Source organism: Phyllobates terribilis, unplaced genomic scaffold, assembly GCF_046119375.1.
Source record: "Phyllobates terribilis strain yellow unplaced genomic scaffold, ASM4611937v1 Scaffold_25__1_contigs__length_18738178, whole genome shotgun sequence".
Lineage (NCBI taxonomy): Eukaryota > Metazoa > Chordata > Amphibia > Anura > Dendrobatidae > Phyllobates > Phyllobates terribilis.
The window spans coordinates 6,203,855-6,223,998 of NW_027362785.1; the positions used below are offsets into that span (position 1 = coordinate 6,203,855).

A 20,144-nucleotide genomic window follows, 5' to 3' on the forward strand; every position below is an offset into this window, starting at 1 on the left:
TGTGTGTTGGGGGGGGGCATTCTGCTGTGTGTGTGTGTTGGGGGGGGCATTCTGCTGTGTGTGTGTGTGTTGGGGGGGGCATTCTGCTGTGTGTGTGTGTTGGGGGGGGGCATTCTGCTGTGTGTGTTGGGGGGGGCATCCTGCTGTGTGTGTGTGTGTGTGTTGGGGGGGGGGGCATCCTGCTGTGTGTGTGTGTGTGTGTTGGGGGGGGCATCCTGCTGTGTGTGTGTGTGTGTTGGGGGGGGCATCCTGCTGTGTGTGTGTGTTGGGGGGGGGCGGCATCCTGCTGTGTGTGTGTTGGGGGCGGGGGCATCCTGCTGTGTGTGTGTGTGTTGGGGGCGGGGCATCCTGCTGTGTGTGTGTGTGTTGGGGGCGGGGCATCCTGCTGTGTGTGTGTGTTGGGGGCGGGGCATCCTGCTGTGTGTGTGTGTGTGTGTGTGTTGGGGGCGGGGCATCCTGCTGTGTGTGTGTGTGTGTTGGGGGCGGGGCATCCTGCTGTGTGTGTGTGTGTTGGGGCGGGCATCCTGCTGTGTGTGTGTGTGTTGGGGGCGGGGCATCCTTCTGTGTGTGTATGTGTTGGGGGCGGGGCATCCTGCTGTGTGTGTGTGTTGGGGGCGGGGCATCCTGCTGTGTGTGTGTGTTGGGGGCGGGCATCCTGCTGTGTGTGTGTGTGTGTTGGGGGGGGCATCCTGCTGTGTGTGTGTGTTGGGCGGGGGCATCCTGCTGTGTGTGTGTTGGGGGGGGGGGCATCCTGCTGTGTGTGTGTTGGGGGGGGCATCCTGCTGTGTGTGTGTTGGGGGGGGGGGCATCCTGCTGTGTGTGTTGGGGGGGGGGCATCCTGCTGTGTGTGTGTGTTGGGGGGGGGCATCCTGCTGTGTGTGTGTGGGGCGGGGCATCCTGCTGTGTGTGTGTGTGTGGGGGGGGGCATCCTGCTTGTGTGTGTTGGGGGGGGGGGGCATCCTGCTGTGTGTGTGTGTTGGGGGGGGGGCATCCTGCTGTGTGTGTGTGTTGGGGGGGGCATCCTGCTGTGTGTGTGTTGGGGGGGGGCATCCTGCTGTGTGTGTGTGTTGGGGGGGGGGCATCCTGCTGTGTGTGTGTTGGGGGGGGGGCATCCTGCTGTGTGTGTTGGGGGGGGGGGCATCCTGCTGTGTGTGTGTGTTGGGGGGGGGGCATCCTGCTGTGTGTGTGTGTTGGGGGGGGGGCATCCTGCTGTGTGTGTTGGGGGGGGGCATCCTGCTGTGTGTGTGTTGGGGGGGGCATCCTGCTGTGTGTGTGTTGGGGGGGGGGCATCCTGCTGTGTGTGTGTTGGGGGGGGGGCATCCTGCTGTGTGTGTGTTGGGGGGGGGCATCCTGCTGTGTGTGTGTTGGGGGGGGGGCATCCTGCTGTGTGTGTTGGGGGGGGGGGCATCCTGGCTGTGTGTGTTGGGGGGGGGGCATCCTGCTGTGTGTGTGTGTTGGGGGGGGGCATCCTGCTGTGTGTGTGTGTTGGGGGGGGGCATCCTGCTGTGTGTGTGTGTTGGGGGGGGGGCATCCTGCTGTGTGTGTGTTGGGGGGGGCATCCTGCTGTGTGTTGGGGGGGGCATCCTGCTGTGTGTGTGTGTCGGGGGGGGGCATCCTGCTGTGTGTGTGTTGGGGGGGGGCATCCTGCTGTGTGTGTGTGTGTGTGTTGGGGGGGGCATCCTGCTGTGTGTGTGTGTTGGGGGGGGGGCATCCTGCTGTGTGTGTTGGGGGGGGGGCATCCTGCTGTGTGTGTGTGTTGGGGGGGGCATCCTGCTGTGTGTGTGTGTTGGGGGGGGGCATCCTGCTGTGTGTGTGTGTTGGGGGGGGGCATCCTGCTGTGTGTGTGTGTTGGGGGCGGGGCATCCTGCTGTGTGTGTGTTGGGGGCGGGGCATCCTGCTGTGTGTGTGTTGGGGGGGGGCATCCTGCTGTGTGTGTGTGTGGGGGGGGGGCATCCTGCTGTGTGTGTGTGTGTTGGGGGGGGCATCCTGGTGTGTGTGTTGGGGGGGGGCATCCTGCTGTGTGTGTTGGGGGCGGGGCATCCTGCTGTGTGTGTGTGTTGGGGGGGGGGGGCATCCTGCTGTGTGTTGTTGGGGGGGGGGCATCCTGCTGTGTGTGTGTTGGGGGGGGGCATCCTGCTGTGTGTGTGTGTGGGGGGGGCATCCTGGTGTGTGTGTGTGTTGGGGGGGGCATCCTGCTGTGTGTGTGTGTTGGGGGCGGGGCATCCTGCTGTGTGTGTGTTGGGGGGGGGGCATCCTGCTGTGTGTGTGTTGGGGGGGGGCATCCTGCTGTGTGTGTGTTGGGGGGGGGCATCCTGCTGTGTGTGTGTGTGTTGGGGGGGGGCATCCTGCTGTGTGTGTGTGTGTTGGGGGGGGGCATCCTGCTGTGTGTTGGGGGGGGGGCATCCTGCTGTGTGTGTGTGTTGGGGGGGCATCCTGCTGTGTGTGTTGGGGGGGGCATCCTGCTGTGTGTGTGTGTTGGGGGGGGCATCCTGCTGTGTGTGTGTGTGTTGGGGGGGGCATCCTGGTGTGTGTGTGTGTTGGGGGGGGGCATCCTGCTGTGTGTGTGTGTGGGGGGGGCATCCTGCTGTGTGTGTGTTGGGGGGGGGCATCCTGCTGTGTGTGTGTTGGGGGGGGGCATCCTGCTGTGTGTGTGTGTTGGGGGGGGGGCATCCTGCTGTGTGTGTGTTGGGGGGGGGCATCCTGCTGTGTGTGTGTGTTGGGGGGGGGCATCCTGCTGTGTGTGTGTGTTGGGGGGGGGCATCCTGCTGTGTGTGTGTTGGGGGGGGGGGGCATCCTGCTGTGTGTGTGTGTTGGGGGGGGGGGGGGCATCCTGCTGTGTGTGTGTGTTGGGGGGGGGGGCATCCTGCTGTGTGTGTGTGTTGGGGGGGGGCATCCTGCTGTGTGTGTGTGTGTTGGGGGGGGGGGCATCCTGCTGTGTGTGTGTGTTGGGGGGGGGGCATCCTGCTGTGTGTGTGTGTTGGGGGGGGGGCATCCTGCTGTGTGTGTGTGTTGGGGGGGGGGCATCCTGCTGTGTGTGTGTGTGTGTGTTGGGGGGGGGGCATCCTGCTGTGTGTGTGGTGTGTTGGGGGGGGGCATTCTGCTGTGTGTGTGTGTTGGGGGGGGGCATCCTGCTGTGTGTGTGTGTTGGGGGGGGGCATCCTGCTGTGTGTGTGTTGGGGGGGGGGCATCCTGCTGTGTGTGTGTTGGGGGGGGGCATCCTGCTGTGTGTGTGTTGGGGGGGGGCATCCTGCTGTGTGTGTGTGTTGGGGGGGGGCATCCTGCTGTGTGTGTGTGTTGGGGGGGGGGGCATCCTGCTGTGTGTGTTGGGGGGGGGGGGCATCCTGCTGTGTGTGTGTGTTGGGGGGGGGCATCCTGCTGTGTGTTGGGGGGGGCGCATCCTGCTGTGTGTGTGTGTGTTGGGGGGGGGCATGCTGCTGTGTGTGTGTGTGTGGGGGGGCATCCTGCTGTGTGTGTGTGTGTGTTGGGGGGGGGGGCATCCTGCTGTGTGTGTGTGTGTGTGTTGGGGGGGGGCATCCTGCTGTGTGTGTGTGTGTGTGTGTGTGTTGGGGGGGGCATCCTGCTGTGTGTGTGTGTTGGGGGGGGGCATCCTGCTGTGTGTGTGTTGGGGGGGGGGCATCCTGCTGTGTGTGTGTTGGGGGGGGGCATCCTGCTGTGTGTGTGTGTTGGGGGGGGGGCATCCTGCTGTGTGTGTGTGTTGGGGGGGGCATCCTGCTGTGTGTGTGTGTGTGTGTTGGGGGGGCATCCTGCTGTGTGTGTGTTGGGGGGGCATCCTGCTGTGTGTGTGTTGGGGGGGGCATCCTGCTGTGTGTGTTGGGGGGGGCATCCTGCTGTGTGTGTGTTGGGGGGGGCATCCTGCTGTGTGTGTGTTGGGGGGGGGCATCCTGCTGTGTGTGTGTGTTGGGGGGGGGCATCCTGCTGTGTGTGTGTGTGTGTGTGTTGGGGGGGGCATCCTACTGTGTGTGTGGGGGGGGCATCCTGCTGTGTGTTGGGGGGGGCATCCTGCTGTGTGTTGGGGGGGGCATCCTGCTGTGTGTGTGTGTTGGGGGGGGGCATCCTGCTGTGTGTGTGTGTGTTGGGGGGGGGCATCCTGCTGTGTGTGTGTGTTGGGGGGGGGGCATCCTGCTGTGTGTGTGTGTTGGGGGGGGGGGCATCCTGCTGTGTGTGTGTGTTGGGGGGGGGGGCATCCTGCTGTGTGTGTGTGTTGGGGGGGGGGGCATCCTGCTGTGTGTGTGTGTTGGGGGGGGGGGCATCCTGCTGTGTGTGTGTGTTGGGGGGGGGGGGCATCCTGCTGTGTGTGTGTGTTGGGGGGGGGGGGCATCCTGCTGTGTGTGTGTGTTGGGGGGGGGGCATCCTGCTGTGTGTGTGTGTTGGGGGGGGGGGGCATCCTGCTGTGTGTGTGTGTGTTGGGGGGGCATCCTGCTGTGTGTGTGTGTTGGGGGGGGGGGGCATCCTGCTGTGTGTGTGTGTGTGTTGGGGGGGGGCATCCTGCTGTGTGTGTGTGTTGGGGGGGGGGGCATCCTGCTGTGTGTGTGTGTGTGTTGGGGGGGGGGCATCCTGCTGTGTGTGTGTGTTGGGGGGGGGCATCCTGCTGTGTGTGTGTGTGTGTTGGGGGGGGGGGCATCCTGCTGTGTGTGTGTTGGGGGGGGCATCCTGCTGTGTGTGTGTTGGGGGGGGCATCCTGCTGTGTGTGTGTGTTGGGGGGGGGGCATCCTGCTGTGTGTGTGTGTTGGGGGGGGGGCATCCTGCTGTGTGTGTGTGTTGGGGGGGGGGCATCCTGCTGTGTGTGTGTGTGTGTTGGGGGGGGGGGCATCCTGCTGTGTGTGTGTGTGTTGGGGGGGGGGCATCCTGCTGTGTGTGTGTGTGTTGGGGGGGGGGGCATCCTGCTGTGTGTGTGTGTTGGGGGGGGGCATCCTGCTGTGTGTGTGTGTGTGTTGGGGGGGGCATCCTGCTGTGTGTGTGTGTGTTGGGGGGGCGGCATCCTGCTGTGTGTGTGTGTGTTGGGGGGGGGGCATCCTGCTGTGTGTGTGTTGGGGGGGGGGGGGGCATCCTGCTGTGTGTGTGTGTTGGGGGGGGGCATCCTGCTGTGTGTGTGTGTTGGGGGGGGGCATCCTGCTGTGTGTGTGTGTGTTGGGGGGGGGGGCATCCTGCTGTGTGTGTGTGTGTTGGGGGGGGGGCATCCTGCTGTGTGTGTGTGTGTGGGGGGGGGGCATCCTGCTGTGTGTGTGTGTTGGGGGGGGGGGCATCCTGCTGTGTGTTGGGGGGGCATCCTGCTGTGTGTTGGGGGGGCATCCTGCTGTGTGTTGGGGGGGCATCCTGCTATGTGTGTGTGTGTGTGTTGGGGGGGGGCATCCTGCTGTGTGTGTGGCGGTTGGGACTCCATCCTACTGTGTGTGTGTGTGTGTGTTGGGGGGGGGGGCATCCTACTGTGTGTGTGTTGTAGGGGCATCCTACTGTGTGCGGAGAATATTTTTGTGTGGGCACATATAAAGGGCCGTGCGAGGTTAGGGTATTTTAGAATGCGTAGAATACATTTTTTCACGGCATGCTTTGATGTAGCTTTGGACTTGGGAGGTAAACCCCAGCTAGTCCAGGTACAGAAGAGGCCCGTGAAAACATTCAACCCCCTTGGCTTTTTTCCAATTTTTTTTCACATTACAACCTGTGTGTAAATATTTTTGTAATTTGATTTGTGTGTGATTCATCAGCACTAAATAGTCTAAGTTGGTGAAGTGAGAAAAATATAGGCATAAATTAAATTTGTGATCAAAGAACTAAAATTTACAATGAAGCCCCTAAAAGTTTCTGGTGCAAGCAATTGCCTTCATAAGCCCCATGCTTAGTGACAGAACGTCCCCCTTTGAGCTATCTAATGTCACATGTGTGTCAGTATATAGACTTCACCTTTTCTGAAAGGCCACAGAAGCTGCAACACCATTAATAAGAGGCACCACTAACCAAACACCACCATGAAGACCAAGGAGATCTCCAAACACCACCATGAAGACCAAGGAGATCTCCAAACACCACCATGAAGACCAAGGAGATCTCCAAACACCACCACGAAGACCAAGGAGATCTCCAAACACCACCACGAAGACCAAGGAGATCTCCAAACACCACCACGAAGACCAAGGAGATCTCCAAACACCACCACAAAGACCAAGGAGATCTCCAAACACCACCACAAAGACCAAGGAGATCTCCAAACACCACCACAAAGAGCAAGGAGATCTCCAAACAACACCACAAAGACCAAGTAGATTTCCAAACAAGTCAGGGACAACGTTGTTGAGAAGAACAAGTTAGGGTTGGGTTATTTAAAAAAAAAAATACCCCAATCTTGGATTCCCTGAGCACTCTATCAAATCCATTATCATCAAATGGAAAGAACATGGTACCACAACAAACCTGCCAAGAGAGTGCGCCTAGGCGCCTACCAAAACTTTCAGCCCGGGCAATGAGGTTCGTGAATCAGAGATGGAGCACAGACCAAAGATGTCCGTGAAGGAGCTGCCGAGTTCCCAAGCAGAGACTGGAGTACCTGTCCATAGGACCACAATAAGCCATACACCCCATAGAGGTGGCCTTTACAGAAGAGTCGGCAGAAAAAAGCTTTTACTTACGCAAATTGTAAGGCTTGTTTTGACTTTGCCAAAGCACATGTGGTAGACTCCCCAAATGCATGGAGGAAGGTGCTGTGGTCAGATGAGACCAAAATTGAACTTTTTTGGCCACCAAGGTAAATGCTATGTCTGGCTCCAAACCGACATAGCTCATCACCCCAAGAACACCATCCCCACAGTGAAACGTGGTGGCAGCATCATACTGGGGGGGGGGATGTTTTTCGGCAGCTGGGACAAGGAGAATGGCCTGATTCAAGGGGAATGTGGAAGTTGTGAAATACAGGGATACCCTTGATCAAAACCCGTTTCAGTCTCCGTGATTTGAGACTGGGATGGAGGTCACACTGAAGATTTCAGTTATTTTGTCTTATAAAAAGAAAACCAAATGTAAACAGTTTTAGGCATGTTTTTTTTTACATGAACTGATGCAAACACTCAAGGTTTTTGAGGCAGCAAAACACAAAAAATGCCAAGGGGGTGAATACTTTCCCAAGCCACCGTATTTCACGTGATGTAAACAAGACTGAAGAAGGATTCGAAATGTGCTTGTATCATTATTATCATCTTTGTATATTTTATATTTGCTTGTATGAGAAGATTTCACTAGCTGTTATACCATAAGGTCATCCCTCTCGTGTGGCACTACAAGGCCCAGCTTACCATGGTGTATGCTGTGGGTTGCAGCGCACTGTGCTTTATGATGAGGGCTTTGGAGCTCTGCTAGGTGCTCCGCGTGATGAGGTTCTGGATGATGAGGGTTGGGGTGGTGTGCACGGTGAAGGTGGCAGCGCTCTGCACGGGAAGAGTGGCGTGCACGGTGACGGTGGCAGCCCTGAGGGTCGCAGCGCTCTGCATTCTGTGCTGCTCGTTTGCTCGCCCCCTCCCTCCTGCTCGCTCCCCTGACAGCTGATGTGCAGCGATTGGCTGCAGCCTGGCTGGGCCTCTCCCTCCTCAGTACTGGGGCGGGGGGGATGATGTCATGGTGTGGGGCTGCTGCAGGAGCGCACACAGTGGCTGTCCCTGGCATCAGCTGAATGACAGAGCCTCGACAGAGCCCACGTACAACCCTTGTCTGCCGGGCGGCTTCCTTCGTACCGACGTGCCACCATGCCAGGGCAGCACCATGAGTCCCAGATGCATGCTTCTCTTTGTGTTTGGCTTTGTTGGCGGGGCGGTGGTCATTAATTCTGCCATCCTGGTGTCTCTGTCCGTCCTGCTGCTGGTGCACTTCTCCTTCTCTACGGGCCTGCCGGCCCTGACGGAGAACCTGCCGAGGATCCTCAGGTACCCAGGCCTTGTGTGCTGCCGTCACTTAACCCCTCCACCCCCATCCTGCTGCCTGGCATCGGCTGCTGTCTGTGGCGAGACACCTGTGTGCGGAGGGTCATTGTGCTATAGATAGCAGTGTCTGATGGGGTCTCTCTGTTTTCCTGCATTGTTGGGTTTTTATCTGTTATTTTCTGTATGCCAGGGTCCGGGGGGGATTTGTCTGCCGTAGTCTATGTACGCAGAGGAAATTTGCTTTGTAGTGTGCGTTATCGTGTCTCTAGGGAAAGGACAAGAGGCAGAGACGTATACTGTTATACACAGCAGTGCAGGAGGGGACGCCTCGACCCATGGGGGGCTATTGGGTCTTGTAACCTCTCTTGGTCTCACACCATCACCAGGGGGGCACTAACTTTTTGATACTTTTGCTGTGTGTACCGTTATCATTAGTAAAACTATTTCCTCTCTTTAGTTCTGACCTTGAGTTAAATTTCATCTTAAAGGGACGGTGTGCTGGAGCCAGTAGGGGTGCAGGCACTGACCTTAGATGCCTTTTAGGATGTGTGTGGTGCAGTCGTAGATCTATTGATTGACAGCAATAAGGATCGTATCGTATTGGACTTGTGAGGGTTGTGGGGATCTGCTCCATGCACTGCCAGTATCCAGCTCCAGTTTAGGTTTTCGCTGGTTTTCTGCGCTCAGGCTTCAGGACGTTACATTTCACCATACTGGGCCATTGTAGTAGATCTGTTCTGCACCAGTGCATTGTGGGGTATGTCCGTTGTGCTGGAATATTTTGAGGGTATGTCTTCTGTGTTGGAGAACTGTGGGGTATTTCTGCTATGTTAATGCATTTTGGGGTGCGTCACTATGTTGGTGCATTGTGGTGATGTCTGCTGACCTGGTGCGTTATGTGAGTGGAGCTGCTGAGCCGATGCGTTATGTGAGTGGAGCTGCTGAGCCGATGCGTTATGTGAGTGGAGCTGCTGAGGCGGTGCGTTATGTGAGTGCAGCTGCTGAGCAGGTGCTTTTATGTAAGTGCAGCTGCCGAGCAGGTGCTTTTATGTAAGTGCAGCTGCCGAGCAGGTGCTTTTATGTAAGTGCAGCTGCCGAGCAGGTGCTTTTATGTAAGTGCAGCTGCCGAGCAGGTGCTTTTATGTAAGTGCAGCTGCCGAGCAGGTGCTTTTATGTAAGTGCAGCTGCCGAGCAGGTGCTTTTATGTAAGTGCAGCTGCCGAGCAGGTGCTTTTATGTAAGTGCAGCTGCCGAGCAGGTGCTTTTATGTAAGTGCAGCTGCCGAGCAGGTGCTTTTATGTAAGTGCAGCTGCCGAGCAGGTGCTTTTATGTAAGTGCAGCTGCCGAGCAGGTGCTTTTATGTAAGTGCAGCTGCCGAGCAGGTGCTTTTATGTAAGTGCAGCTGCCGAGCAGGTGCTTTTATGTAAGTGCAGCTGCCGAGCAGGTGCTTTTATGTGAGTGCAGCTGCCGAGCAGGTGCTTTTATGTGAGTGCAGCTGCCGAGCAGGTGCTTTTATGTGAGTGCAGCTGCCGAGCAGGTGCTTTTATGTGAGTGCAGCTGCCGAGCAGGTGCTTTTATGTGAGTGCAGCTGCCGAGCAGGTGCTTTTATGTGAGTGCAGCTGCCGAGCAGGTGCTTTTATGTGAGTGCAGCTGCCGAGCAGGTGCTTTTATGTGAGTGCAGCTGCCGAGCAGGTGCTTTTATGTGAGTGCAGCTGCCGAGCAGGTGCTTTTATGTGAGTGCAGCTGCCGAGCAGGTGCTTTTATGTGAGTGCAGCTGCCGAGCAGGTGCTTTTATGGGAGTGCAGCTGCCGAGCAGGTGCTTTTATGGGAGTGCAGCTGCCGAGCAGGTGCTTTTATGGGAGTGCAGCTGCCGAGCAGGTGCTTTTATGGGAGTGCAGCTGCCGAGCAGGTGCTTTTATGGGAGTGCAGCTGCCGAGCAGGTGCTTTTATGGGAGTGCAGCTGCCGAGCAGGTGCTTTTATGGGAGTGCAGCTGCCGAGCAGGTGCTTTTATGGGAGTGCAGCTGCCGAGCAGGTGCTTTTATGGGAGTGCAGCTGCCGAGCAGGTGCTTTTATGGGAGTGCAGCTGCCGAGCAGGTGCTTTTATGGGAGTGCAGCTGCCGAGCAGGCGCGTCCCTCGCGCGCCCCTCTCTGTCCCTGTCTCCTGTAAGATGATTATTTGCATCAATGACTGGAAACACATTGTCACGCTTCCTCCTCCTGCTGCAGCGGCTGTTCTGGAGGCTGCTTGTGTCTGTCTGATGTCCCCTCGGATGAGAGACCCCCTGTTCAGTCGTTATGGGATAAGATTTGAGAGCCCCTTTAATTCTCACTGGTTTCTTCACCTCTAATCGTTGTCGGTGGATGGGAACCATCTTGATTGTTTGAGCTCTGTCCTGACCAGCTCTTGTTCTTACAGCTGAGGGTTTGTTACAGTTGTATCCAGTCCAGACGAGCAGAACACGTCAGCACAGATCGCTCCCCTGTCACGGTAGTTTGGTGCAATGTGTCAGTCTGGAGTCTCTGATATCTGGAGGGGACTGGACACAATGCGGAGGCTTCCTGCGCTGACACATTGTACCAGCCTCACCTGCATTGTAAGCCTGTATTATGCGCTGTATAGCCCAGCGTGGAGGTAACGGACGCTGTCTCTTGTCCCGAAAAGAAAGGAGCGGCCCATCTCGCTGGGGATCTTCCCGCTGTCTCCTGGAGACTCCTTAGTCCTGCCAGAAACCCGCGGAGCAGAGACCCCCGGAAATGGCCCCTGGAAGCTGCCGGATCAGAGTCACGCCCGCTGCAACGCCAGCCTGAAGGTGATGACCCATGACGGTCGAGTGCGTAATACGGGAGGATCGCTAACCCTTTATAACCGTGTTATCACCTTTCCCTGCAGGACGAACTGTTCAATTTCAGCCACACGGGGGCCAAGCCCACCGGCCCGGACCCCGACAACATGGTGCAAAAGGACGAGGTCATCATGAAGGCGAACCTGAAGAACAACAATGTCCAGAACACCCAGAAGAACGAAGACGTCCAGGTGAACCAGGAGACCAGCACCGCCGCCACGGGTAGGTCCCAAGCCTCGGCGGGAAGGGGGTCCCAGGCCGCCACAATATGCTATTGCTCCTGATCTAATAGCTGACAATCCATCCTGTCTTCTCACAGCTGAGGGTCTGCTGCAGTGCAGACAGTAAAGTGATTATCGGGGAGGATGCGCTTATTGACCAGCTGAAGGTCACGCTCAGACACGGAGGTCGGGCCCGTCCGCGGCTTCCTTAATGCATCTGCCTTTTAATTTATTTATGCCCTGCTCTTTAAATGGACGGTGCACTATTGATTACGTCTGCAGGAGGCGCCACCGCTGCGTCTGCAATAAGAGGGAGAGGACACACGTTCGGATTACTCGCCAGACTCTCAGCTGAGATGTTGGGAGTTGTAGTTGCAGTGGTTACTGCAGATAATTCTGCCCCCTACTGGCGGAGCTGCATTTCTTTCCATGAATATTGACCTTTGCAAATATGGACGGCCCCTTTAAAACCCTTCATTTTCTCCCAGGGCATCAGGAAATGTCACGTTATTCGTGTTTTACAGATACCAATGACAACGAGGAGAAATCCGAGGTGCAGTCCATTATCGAATCCACCCCGGAGCTGGACATGGACAAGGAGCGAGCCTATCAGATGACCAGGTGAGACACTGGTGCTGTGTAACTGATGGTGCTGGTGTACTTACCTCTGCAGGACATCAGGGCTGCCGCCGCCATGTTGTGTCAACCCGTCCTCCATCTCTTCACAGCACTCCATCCAAAGGCATCGAGAACAAAGCGTTCGACCGCAACACGGAGTCGCTCTTCGAGGAGTTGTCCTCTGCTGGGACCGACCTGATCGGAGATGTGGATGAAGGGGCCGACCTGCTGGGTAATAATCTGAGTCCTGTCCGCGCCGCCAGTTACAGGACGTCGATACTCATCGTAGATCTCATTAATCACTCCGATTCCAGTGTTCCCAGAAGTGTTGTCGTAGGGACTCTGACAGCGTGTGATGTCGCTTAACCCTTTCATGTCAGGCCATTTTTATTGCATTGTGTGTTGCAGGGATGGGGCGGGAGGTGGAGAACCTGATCCTGGAGAACACGCAGCTTCTGGAGACCAAGTACGTGCCTCACCCTCCGGACCTGGGTTGGGACGTATATTCACCCCTTATACATCATCTCCCCCTTATATACCCTCCCATCTCCTCCCCCCCCCCCCCATATACACATCATCATCTTTCCCCCCGTATACATGTCATCATCTTTCCCCCCCGTATACGCGTCATCATCTTTCCCCCCCGTATACGCGTCGTCATCTTTCCCCCCCGTGTACGCGTCGTCACCTTTCCCTCCCCGTGTGCGCGTCGTCACCTTTCCCTCCCCGTGTGCACGTCGTCACCTTTCCCTCCCCGTGTGCACGTCGTCACCTTTCCCTCCCCGTGTGCACGTCGTCACCTTTCCCTCCCCGTGTGCACGTCGTCACCTTTCCCTCCCCGTGCGCACGTCGTCACCTTTCCCTCCCCGTGTGCACGTCGTCACCTTTCCCTCCCCGTGTGCACGTCGTCACCTTTCCCTCCCCGTGTGCACGTCGTCACCTTTCCCTCCCCGTGTGCACGTCGTCACCTTTCCCTCCCCGTGTGCACGTCGTCACCTTTCCCTCCCCGTGTGCACGTCGTCACCTTTCCCTCCCCGTGTGCACGTCGTCACCTTTCCCTCCCCGTGTGCACGTCGTCACCTTTCCCTCCCCGTGTGCACGGTCGTCACCTTTCCCTCCCCCGCGTGCACGGTCCCCCCTCGCCTCCCCCGCGTGCACGGTCTCCCCTCGCCTCCCCCGCGTGCACGGTCTCCCCCCTCGCCTCCCCCGCGTGCACGGTCTCTCCCCTCGCCTCCCCCGCGTGCACGGTCTCTCCCCTCGCCTCCCCCGCGTGCACGGTCTCTCCCCTCGCCTCCCCCGCGTGCACGGTCTCTCCCCTCGCCTCCCCCGCGTGCACGGTCTCTCCCCTCGCCTCCCCCGCGTGCACGGTCTCTCCCCTCGCCTCCCCCGCGTGCACGGTCTCTCCCCTCGCCTCCCCCGCGTGCACGGTCTCTCCCCTCGCCTCCCCCGCGTGCACGGTCTCTCCCCTCGCCTCCCCCGCGTGCACGGTCTCTCCCCTCGCCTCCCCCGCGTGCACGGTCTCTCCCCTCGCCTCCCACGCGTGCACGGTCTCTCCCCTCGCCTCCCCCGCGTGCACGGTCTCTCCCCTCGCCTCCCCCGCGTGCACGGTCTTTCCCCTCGCCTCCCCCGCGTGCACGGTCTTTCCCCTCGCCTCCCCCGCGTGCACGGTCTTTCCCCTCGCCTCCCCCGCGTGCACGGTCTTTCCCCTCGCCTCCCCCGCGTGCACGGTCTTTCCCCTCGCCTCCCCCGCGTGCACGGTCTTTCCCCTCGCCTCCCCCGCGTGCACCGTCTTTCCCCTCGCCTCCCCCGCGTGCACGTCGTCATTTTCCCCCCCTGCCTACCACCATGTCCTGTGATAGGAACGCCCTGAATGTGGTGAAGAACGACCTGATCGGCCGGCTGGACGAGCTGATGTGTGAGAAGGACGTGCTGCAGGGCGAGCTGGACGCCGTGAAACAAGCCAAACAGAAGCTGGAGGAGAAGAACAGGGAGCTGGAGGAGGAGCTGAAAAAGTAAGTGCCCCCCTAATGAGCCTGGTTCTAGTCTGGGCAGGTGATGCACGCGGCAGAGAATCCGCCTGAAATCTGCTGATTGTTCTTCCAGGGCTCGAGCAGAAACAGAGGAAGCAAAGCAGAAATCAAAAGACGAGGATGATGTAAGTGGCTTCTTCCGGGGGGGACGGCCATCTTGTAGCGTCGTCGCCTCCACTGATCGATGCCGCTTCTCCCGGCACAGAGCGACGTACCCACCGCTCAGAGAAAGCGCTTCACTCGGGTGGAGATGGCGCGAGTACTGATGGAGCGGAACCAGTACAAGGAGCGGCTGATGGAGCTGCAGGAGGCCGTGAGGTGGACGGAGATGATCAGGTACGGAGTGCGTGCTTGAGACCCCCACCGGTCACAGGTAGGGGTTTCCAGGTGCCCGCTTACTGCAGGGATATTCTGTGGCAGAACCATGCTTGTCATCGCGGGGGTGCGTTGCGCCTATGAAATGACTGCAGCAATACCACACACAACCTGGTCACAGGGGCGGCGCTGTTTTTGGAAGAAAGCAGCCAGGTTGTTGTAATCCCTCATACTCGCTGTGATGACTGATCCCGGGATGATTTGGGGATTTTATTTTTCTTTAAGGGCATCAAGAGAAAATCCTGCCATGCAGGAGAAGAAGCGATCCAGCATCTGGCAGTTGTGAGTACCATCCTGTGCCGCCGGGTCTGTGCCCGCCATCAGTCTGAGGTCCCAGCCCGTGTCGCCAGGTCTGTGCCCGCCATCAGTCTGAGGTCCCAGCCCGTGTCGCCGGGTCTGTGCCCGCCATCAGTCTGAGGTCCCAGCCCGTGTCGCCGGGTCTGTGCCCGCCATCAGTCTGAGGTCCCAGCCCGTGTCGCCGGGTCTGTTCTCGCCATCAGTCTGAGGTCCCAGCCCGTGTCGCCGGGTCTGTGCCCGCCATCAGTCTGAGGTCCCAGCCCGTGTCGCCGGGTCTGTGCCCGCCATCAGTCGCAGGTCCCAGCCCGTGCTGCCGGGTCTGTGCCCGCCATCAGTCGCAGGTCCCAGCCCGTGCCTCCGAGTCTGTGCCCGCCATCAGTCGGAGGTCCCAGCCCGTGCCGCCGGGTCTGTGCCCGCCATCAGTCGGAGGTCCCAGCCCGTGCCGCCGGGTCTGTGCCCGCCATCAGTCGCAGGTCCCAGCCCGTGCTGCCAGGTCTGTGCCTGCAATCAGTCGGAGGTCCCAGCCCGTGCCGCCGGGTCTGTGCCCGCCATCAGTCGGAGGTCCCAGCCTGTGTCGCCGGGTCTGTGCCCGCCATCAGTCGAAGGTCCCAGCCCGTGTCGCCGGGTCTGTGCCCGCCATCAGTCGGAGGTCCCAGCCCGTTTTGCCGGGTCTGTGCCCGCCATCAGTCGGAGGTCCCAGCCCGTGTCGCCGGGTCTGTGCCCGCCATCAGTCGGAGGTCCCAGCCCGTGTCGCCGGGTCTGTGCCCGCCATCAGTCGGAGGTCCCAGCCCGTGTCGCCGGGTCTGTGCCCGCCATCAGTCGGAGGTCCCAGCCTGTGCCGCCGGGTCTGTGCCCGCCATCAGCCAGAGGTCCCAGCCTGTGTGCGGCATTAACCCACTAACGCCCTTCATTTCCGTTCTCAGCTTCAGCCGCCTCTTCAGTTCCTCCGGCACAACTTCCAAGAAGCCGGAGCTTCCCGTTAACGTGAAGTACAACGCGCCAACCTCGCACATCACCCCTTCCATCAAGAAGAAGAGCAGCGCCCTGGCCAAGCTCCCCAGCGACAAGTCCAAAGCCTTCGACTTCCTCAGCGACGAGTGAGCAGACGCTCAGACATTGCATTGCTAATCTCCCAGCATTCCCTGCTGGCTCTGGTGATTTGCATGCTGGGAAATATAGTGCATTATTGGACCTCCACTAAGCTGCTGGGGGGCATTTGTCCACCAGCTTGCTGACTGTTTCCAGTGATGGTGTGATTGCATTTTTTTCCTGGTTTCTCCTCACCCTCCTTTACCTTTTCCCCCTCAGCCTCTCGGGAGGCAGCGAGGCGTCTTCAGCCTCCAGGCGGGAGCAGAAGCGGGAGCAGTACCGACAGATGAAGGCTCACGTCCAGAAGGAGGACGGCCGCGTGCAGGCCTTTGGATGGAGTCTTCCTCAGAAGTACAAGCAGGTAATGGCTGACCCCGCTCACCACTCCAAGGCGCTGCATGGACGCCATCAATACAAGGATATCATCTTATTGTAGGCGACGAACGGCGGCCAAAGCGACGGCAAAATGAAGAATTTACCCGTCCCGGTGTATCTCCGGCCTCTGGATGAGAAGGACACATCCATGAAGGTGATTCAAGTGCACTAGTCACCTCCAGAGCTGCACTCCTACTTCTGCTTCATTTGCGACTGATCACCATGTATTTTTGGTCACAGCTGTGGTGCGCCGTCGGCGTCAACCTTTCTGGTGGAAAGACCAGGGACGGCGGCTCCATTATCGGAGCGAGCGTGTTTTACAGCGACCTTCCTGGGCCCGAGATGGAGAACCAGAAACCCAGAAGCGAATCCCAGAGCAGCCTGGAGAAGCTGGAGCAAGAGCTGAAGGTAGAGACTGTCCCCGCAGTTCAGCACCCGGCCACCGGCAGCGCTGTCCTGTTATACCATGGTCCCTGTCATTGTGCAGGTGCAGCAGAAGGAGCTGCGGCATCAGGACGAGCTGTCCAGCCTGGTGTGGATCTGCACCAGCACCCATTCCTCCACCAAGGTCATCATCGTGGACGCCAACGAGCCGGGAAACATGCTGGACAGCTTTATCGTCTGCAACTCCCATGTACTGTGCATCGCCAGCGTGCCAGGTGAGACACCACGTGGTAATGCCCGCCTGTTCGGGGGGCTTTGTATCAGGATGTCATTGTAACAAACCTTCAGCTGCGCAGGAGCTGATCACTTTCCTCATTAGGAGTGATGGAGACGGACTACCCATCAGGAGATTCCTCCAAGCTGGATGCCGACTCGGCTCAGACAGACAAGTCCTCCTTATCGGAGAGCGTGGCGAGCAGCAGCTCCTCCGGCGACCAGGGCATCACTGGCGTCAGAGTGACCACCGCCTCCGCTGAAGACGCCGAGCCCATCGTATGCCAAACGCCAAGTGTCCTCTCCCCAGAGGTGGAGAGTAATCCAGGTAGGAGGGTAAGCCTTGGGGTACAAGCCCCTCACCAGGTACCCCACCCTGGTCTGGGTACACATGGCTCACACCCTGCTCTCGACAGATCCCGACTCCACCAGTCCTGAGCTGGATGAGAACGTGCCCACGGCAGAGGAGGCCACCGAGGCCACAGAGGCCGGCGACAGCCCCACAGACGAGGTGGCCGACATCACGCAGGCGGGGATCTACACTGAGCACGTGTTCACTGACCCGCTGGGCGTACAGAACACGACGGACGACACCAGCTGCCCAGACAGGTAAGGGTTACACAGTGTGAACGAATCCCTAATGTGACAGCAAGCAGAGTTCCCGACAATGCCGGGAGGATAACTCTGCGTCCATTCCCTCCCAGTAACGAGTCCGACCTCTATAAAGACGGAGTGGCCACGATACCCACCGAACAGGATCTGATGAGAGAGGAGGCGCAGAAGATGAACAGTCTGTTACCCACCATGTGGCTGGGGGCGCAGAATGGACAGTAAGTACTTGCATCTCTAGGGGGCGCTGCGGGACCACACCATTCTTACCTTCTCCAGCCTCAGTCACATTCATTTTATTCAATATGATCAGGAGGTGCTCAATTCCTCCACAGCGCTCCCAGAGGAGAAATGAAGTATTACACAGTTTTCTGTGCTCGGTCCTCCAGGTTCTTATTCTTTAGCTGCTCTGGTACATTGCTGGATGTAGTGTTGGGGATTTCTACGCCTGACGGGGCCCGGGACACGCCTGACCCCCAACATCTGCTTTCTCTTGCAGCCTATATGTCCATTCCTCCGTCACGCAGTGGAAAAAATGTCTCCTGCAGATCAAGCTGAAGGACTCAATCCTGAGTATAGTGTGAGTACGGAGGAAGTATATATATATATATATATATATATATATATATATATATATATATATATATATATATATATATATATATATATATATATATATATATATATATATATATATATATATATATATATATATATATATATATATCTCATACACCTGCTCTTTGTGTCCTATCACCCTCGCTCCTCCATTCCAGGCACGTGAAGGGCATTGTGCTGGTGGCCTTGGCTGACGGGACGCTGGCCATCTTCCATCGAGGCGTTGGTAGGTACGATGCAGGCGTCCTCTGCTCATTATGTAACGTCTGTGATTTACGGGAACGATTTGTTTTTTTCTGTTTTTTTTTTACTTCTTGCAGACGGTCAGTGGGATTTATCGAACTACCACCTGCTGGACTTTGGCCGCCCGCACCACTCTATCCGCTGTATGACGGTGGTACACGAGAAGGTGTGGTGTGGGTACAGGAATAAGATCTACATTGTACAACCCAAGACCATGAAGATAGAGGTAAGAGGCACCAATACCTCCCGGCCACTGAGGGGAGCTACAGGTGCCAGAGGTGGGGACATTAGCTGACGTGGAAGTAGTAGTAGTGATCGAATAGTTAGTAGTGGTGACTTTTGGAGGAGGTACAAGTTGGGGTGAGGGTATTAATGGCGGAGGAGGCTGGAGGTTGGGGTGGCAGGAGTTAATACTCGTTAATCAGCTATACATCTTGAGTTGGAGGTTGGGGTGGCAGGAGTTGATACTCGTTAATCAGCTGTACATCTTGGGTTGAGGTGGAGTTTGGAGGTTGGGATGGTGGTTAGGTTGGGGTGGTAGGAGTTGATATTCGCTGATCAGCTATACATCTTGAGTTGGAGGTTGGGGTGGCAGGAGTTGATACTCGCTGATGATTAGCTGTACATCTTGGGTTGGAGGCACAAGACAAAAGATTATTACCTTTGTGTGTCCAAGGACAAATATCTGATCTTGGGTTGGAAGTTTGGCTGGAGGTTGGGGTGGCAGGAGTTGATACTCGCTGATCAGCCGTTGAGGTTGGGGTGGCAGGAGTTAATACGTGCTGATCAGCTGTGCATCTTGGGGTGGAGGTTGGGGTGGCAGGAGTTAATATTCGCTGATCAGCTGTGCATCTTGGGGTGGATGTTGGGGTGGCAGGAGTTAATACTCGCTGATCAGCTGTGCATCTTGGGGTGGAGGTTGGGGTGGCAGGAGTTAATACTTGCTGATCAGCTGTGCATTTTGGGGCGGAGGTTGGGGTGCCAGGAGTTGATACACTCTGATCAGCTGTACACCTTGGGGTGGAGGTTGGGGTGGCAGGAGTTAATATTCGCTGATCAGCTGTGCATCTTGGGGTGGAGGTTGGGGTGGCGGGAGTTAATACTCGCTGATCAGCTGTGCATCTTTGGGTGGCAGGAGTTAATACTCGCTGATCAGCTGTGCATCTTGGGGTGGAGGTTGGGGTGGCAGGAGTTGATACTCGCTGATCAGCTGTGGAGGTTCGGGTGGCAGGAGTTAATACTCGCTGATCAGCTGTGCATCTTGGGGTGGAGGTTGGGGTGGCAGGAGTTAATACTCGCTGATCAGCTGTGCATCTCGGGGTGGAGGTTGGGGTGGCAGGAGTTAATACTCGCTGATCAGCTGTGCATCTTGGGGTGGAGGTTGGGGTGGCAGGAGTTGATACTCGCTGATCAGCTGTGGAGGTTCGGGTGGCAGGAGTTAATACTCGCTGATCAGCTGTGCATCTTGGGGTGGAGGTTGGGGTGGCAGGAGTTGATATTCGCTGATCAGCTTTGGAGGTTGGTGTGGCAGGAGTTGATACTCGCTGATCAGCCGTGGAGGTTGGGGTGGCAGGAGTTAATACTTGCTGATCAGCTGTGCATCTTGGAGTGGAGGTTTGGGTGTCAGGAGTTGATACTCGCTGACCAGCCGTGGAGGTTGGGGTGGCAGGAGTTGATACTCGCTGATCAGCTGTGGAGGTTGGGGTGTCAGGAGTTGATACTCGCTGATCAGCTGTGGAGGTTGGGGTGGCAGGAGTTGATACTTGCTGATCAGCCGTGGAGGTTGGGGTGGCAGGAGTTGATACTCGCTGATCAGCTGTGGAGGTTGGGGTGGCAGGAGTTAATACTCGCTGATCAGCTGTGAAGGTTGGGGTGGCAGGAGTTGATACTCGCTGATCAGCTGTTAAGGTTGGGGCGGCAGGAGTTTATACTCGCTGATCAGCTGTGGAGGTTGGTGTGGCAGGAGTTAATACTCGCTGATCAGTTGTGAAGGTTGGGGTGGCAGGAGTTGATACTCGCTGATCAGCTGTGGAGGTTGGGGTGGCAGGAGTTGATACTCGCTGATCAGCTGTGGAGGTTGGGGTGGCAGGAGTTGATACTCGCTGATCAGCCGTGGAGGTTGGCGTGGCAGGAGTTGATACTCGCTGATCAGCCGTGGAGGTTGGGGTGGCAGGAGTTGATACTCGCTGATCAGCCGTGGAGGTTGGCGTGGCAGGAGTTGATACTCGCTGATCAGCTGTGGAG

General features: G+C 57.7%; 1 protein-coding gene across 1 annotated transcript in view; it reads left to right on the forward strand.

Moving 5' to 3' along the window:
• The window catches only part of SPAG9 (sperm associated antigen 9), a 104,706-nt gene that overhangs the window by 75,150 nt on the left and 9,412 nt on the right, over positions 1 to 20,144 (forward strand). Inside the window, 20 exon segments of the mRNA XM_073660276.1 lie at positions 10,588 to 10,735; positions 10,816 to 10,990; positions 11,514 to 11,610; positions 11,718 to 11,839; positions 12,016 to 12,073; positions 13,467 to 13,619; positions 13,711 to 13,762; positions 13,843 to 13,973; positions 14,238 to 14,294; positions 15,233 to 15,406; positions 15,618 to 15,759; positions 15,835 to 15,927; positions 16,014 to 16,181; positions 16,261 to 16,432; positions 16,537 to 16,758; positions 16,847 to 17,039; positions 17,135 to 17,260; positions 17,539 to 17,619; positions 17,816 to 17,883; positions 17,978 to 18,126. Of these exon segments, the coding sequence (XP_073516377.1) occupies positions 10,588 to 10,735; positions 10,816 to 10,990; positions 11,514 to 11,610; positions 11,718 to 11,839; positions 12,016 to 12,073; positions 13,467 to 13,619; positions 13,711 to 13,762; positions 13,843 to 13,973; positions 14,238 to 14,294; positions 15,233 to 15,406; positions 15,618 to 15,759; positions 15,835 to 15,927; positions 16,014 to 16,181; positions 16,261 to 16,432; positions 16,537 to 16,758; positions 16,847 to 17,039; positions 17,135 to 17,260; positions 17,539 to 17,619; positions 17,816 to 17,883; positions 17,978 to 18,126 (2,581 nt within the window).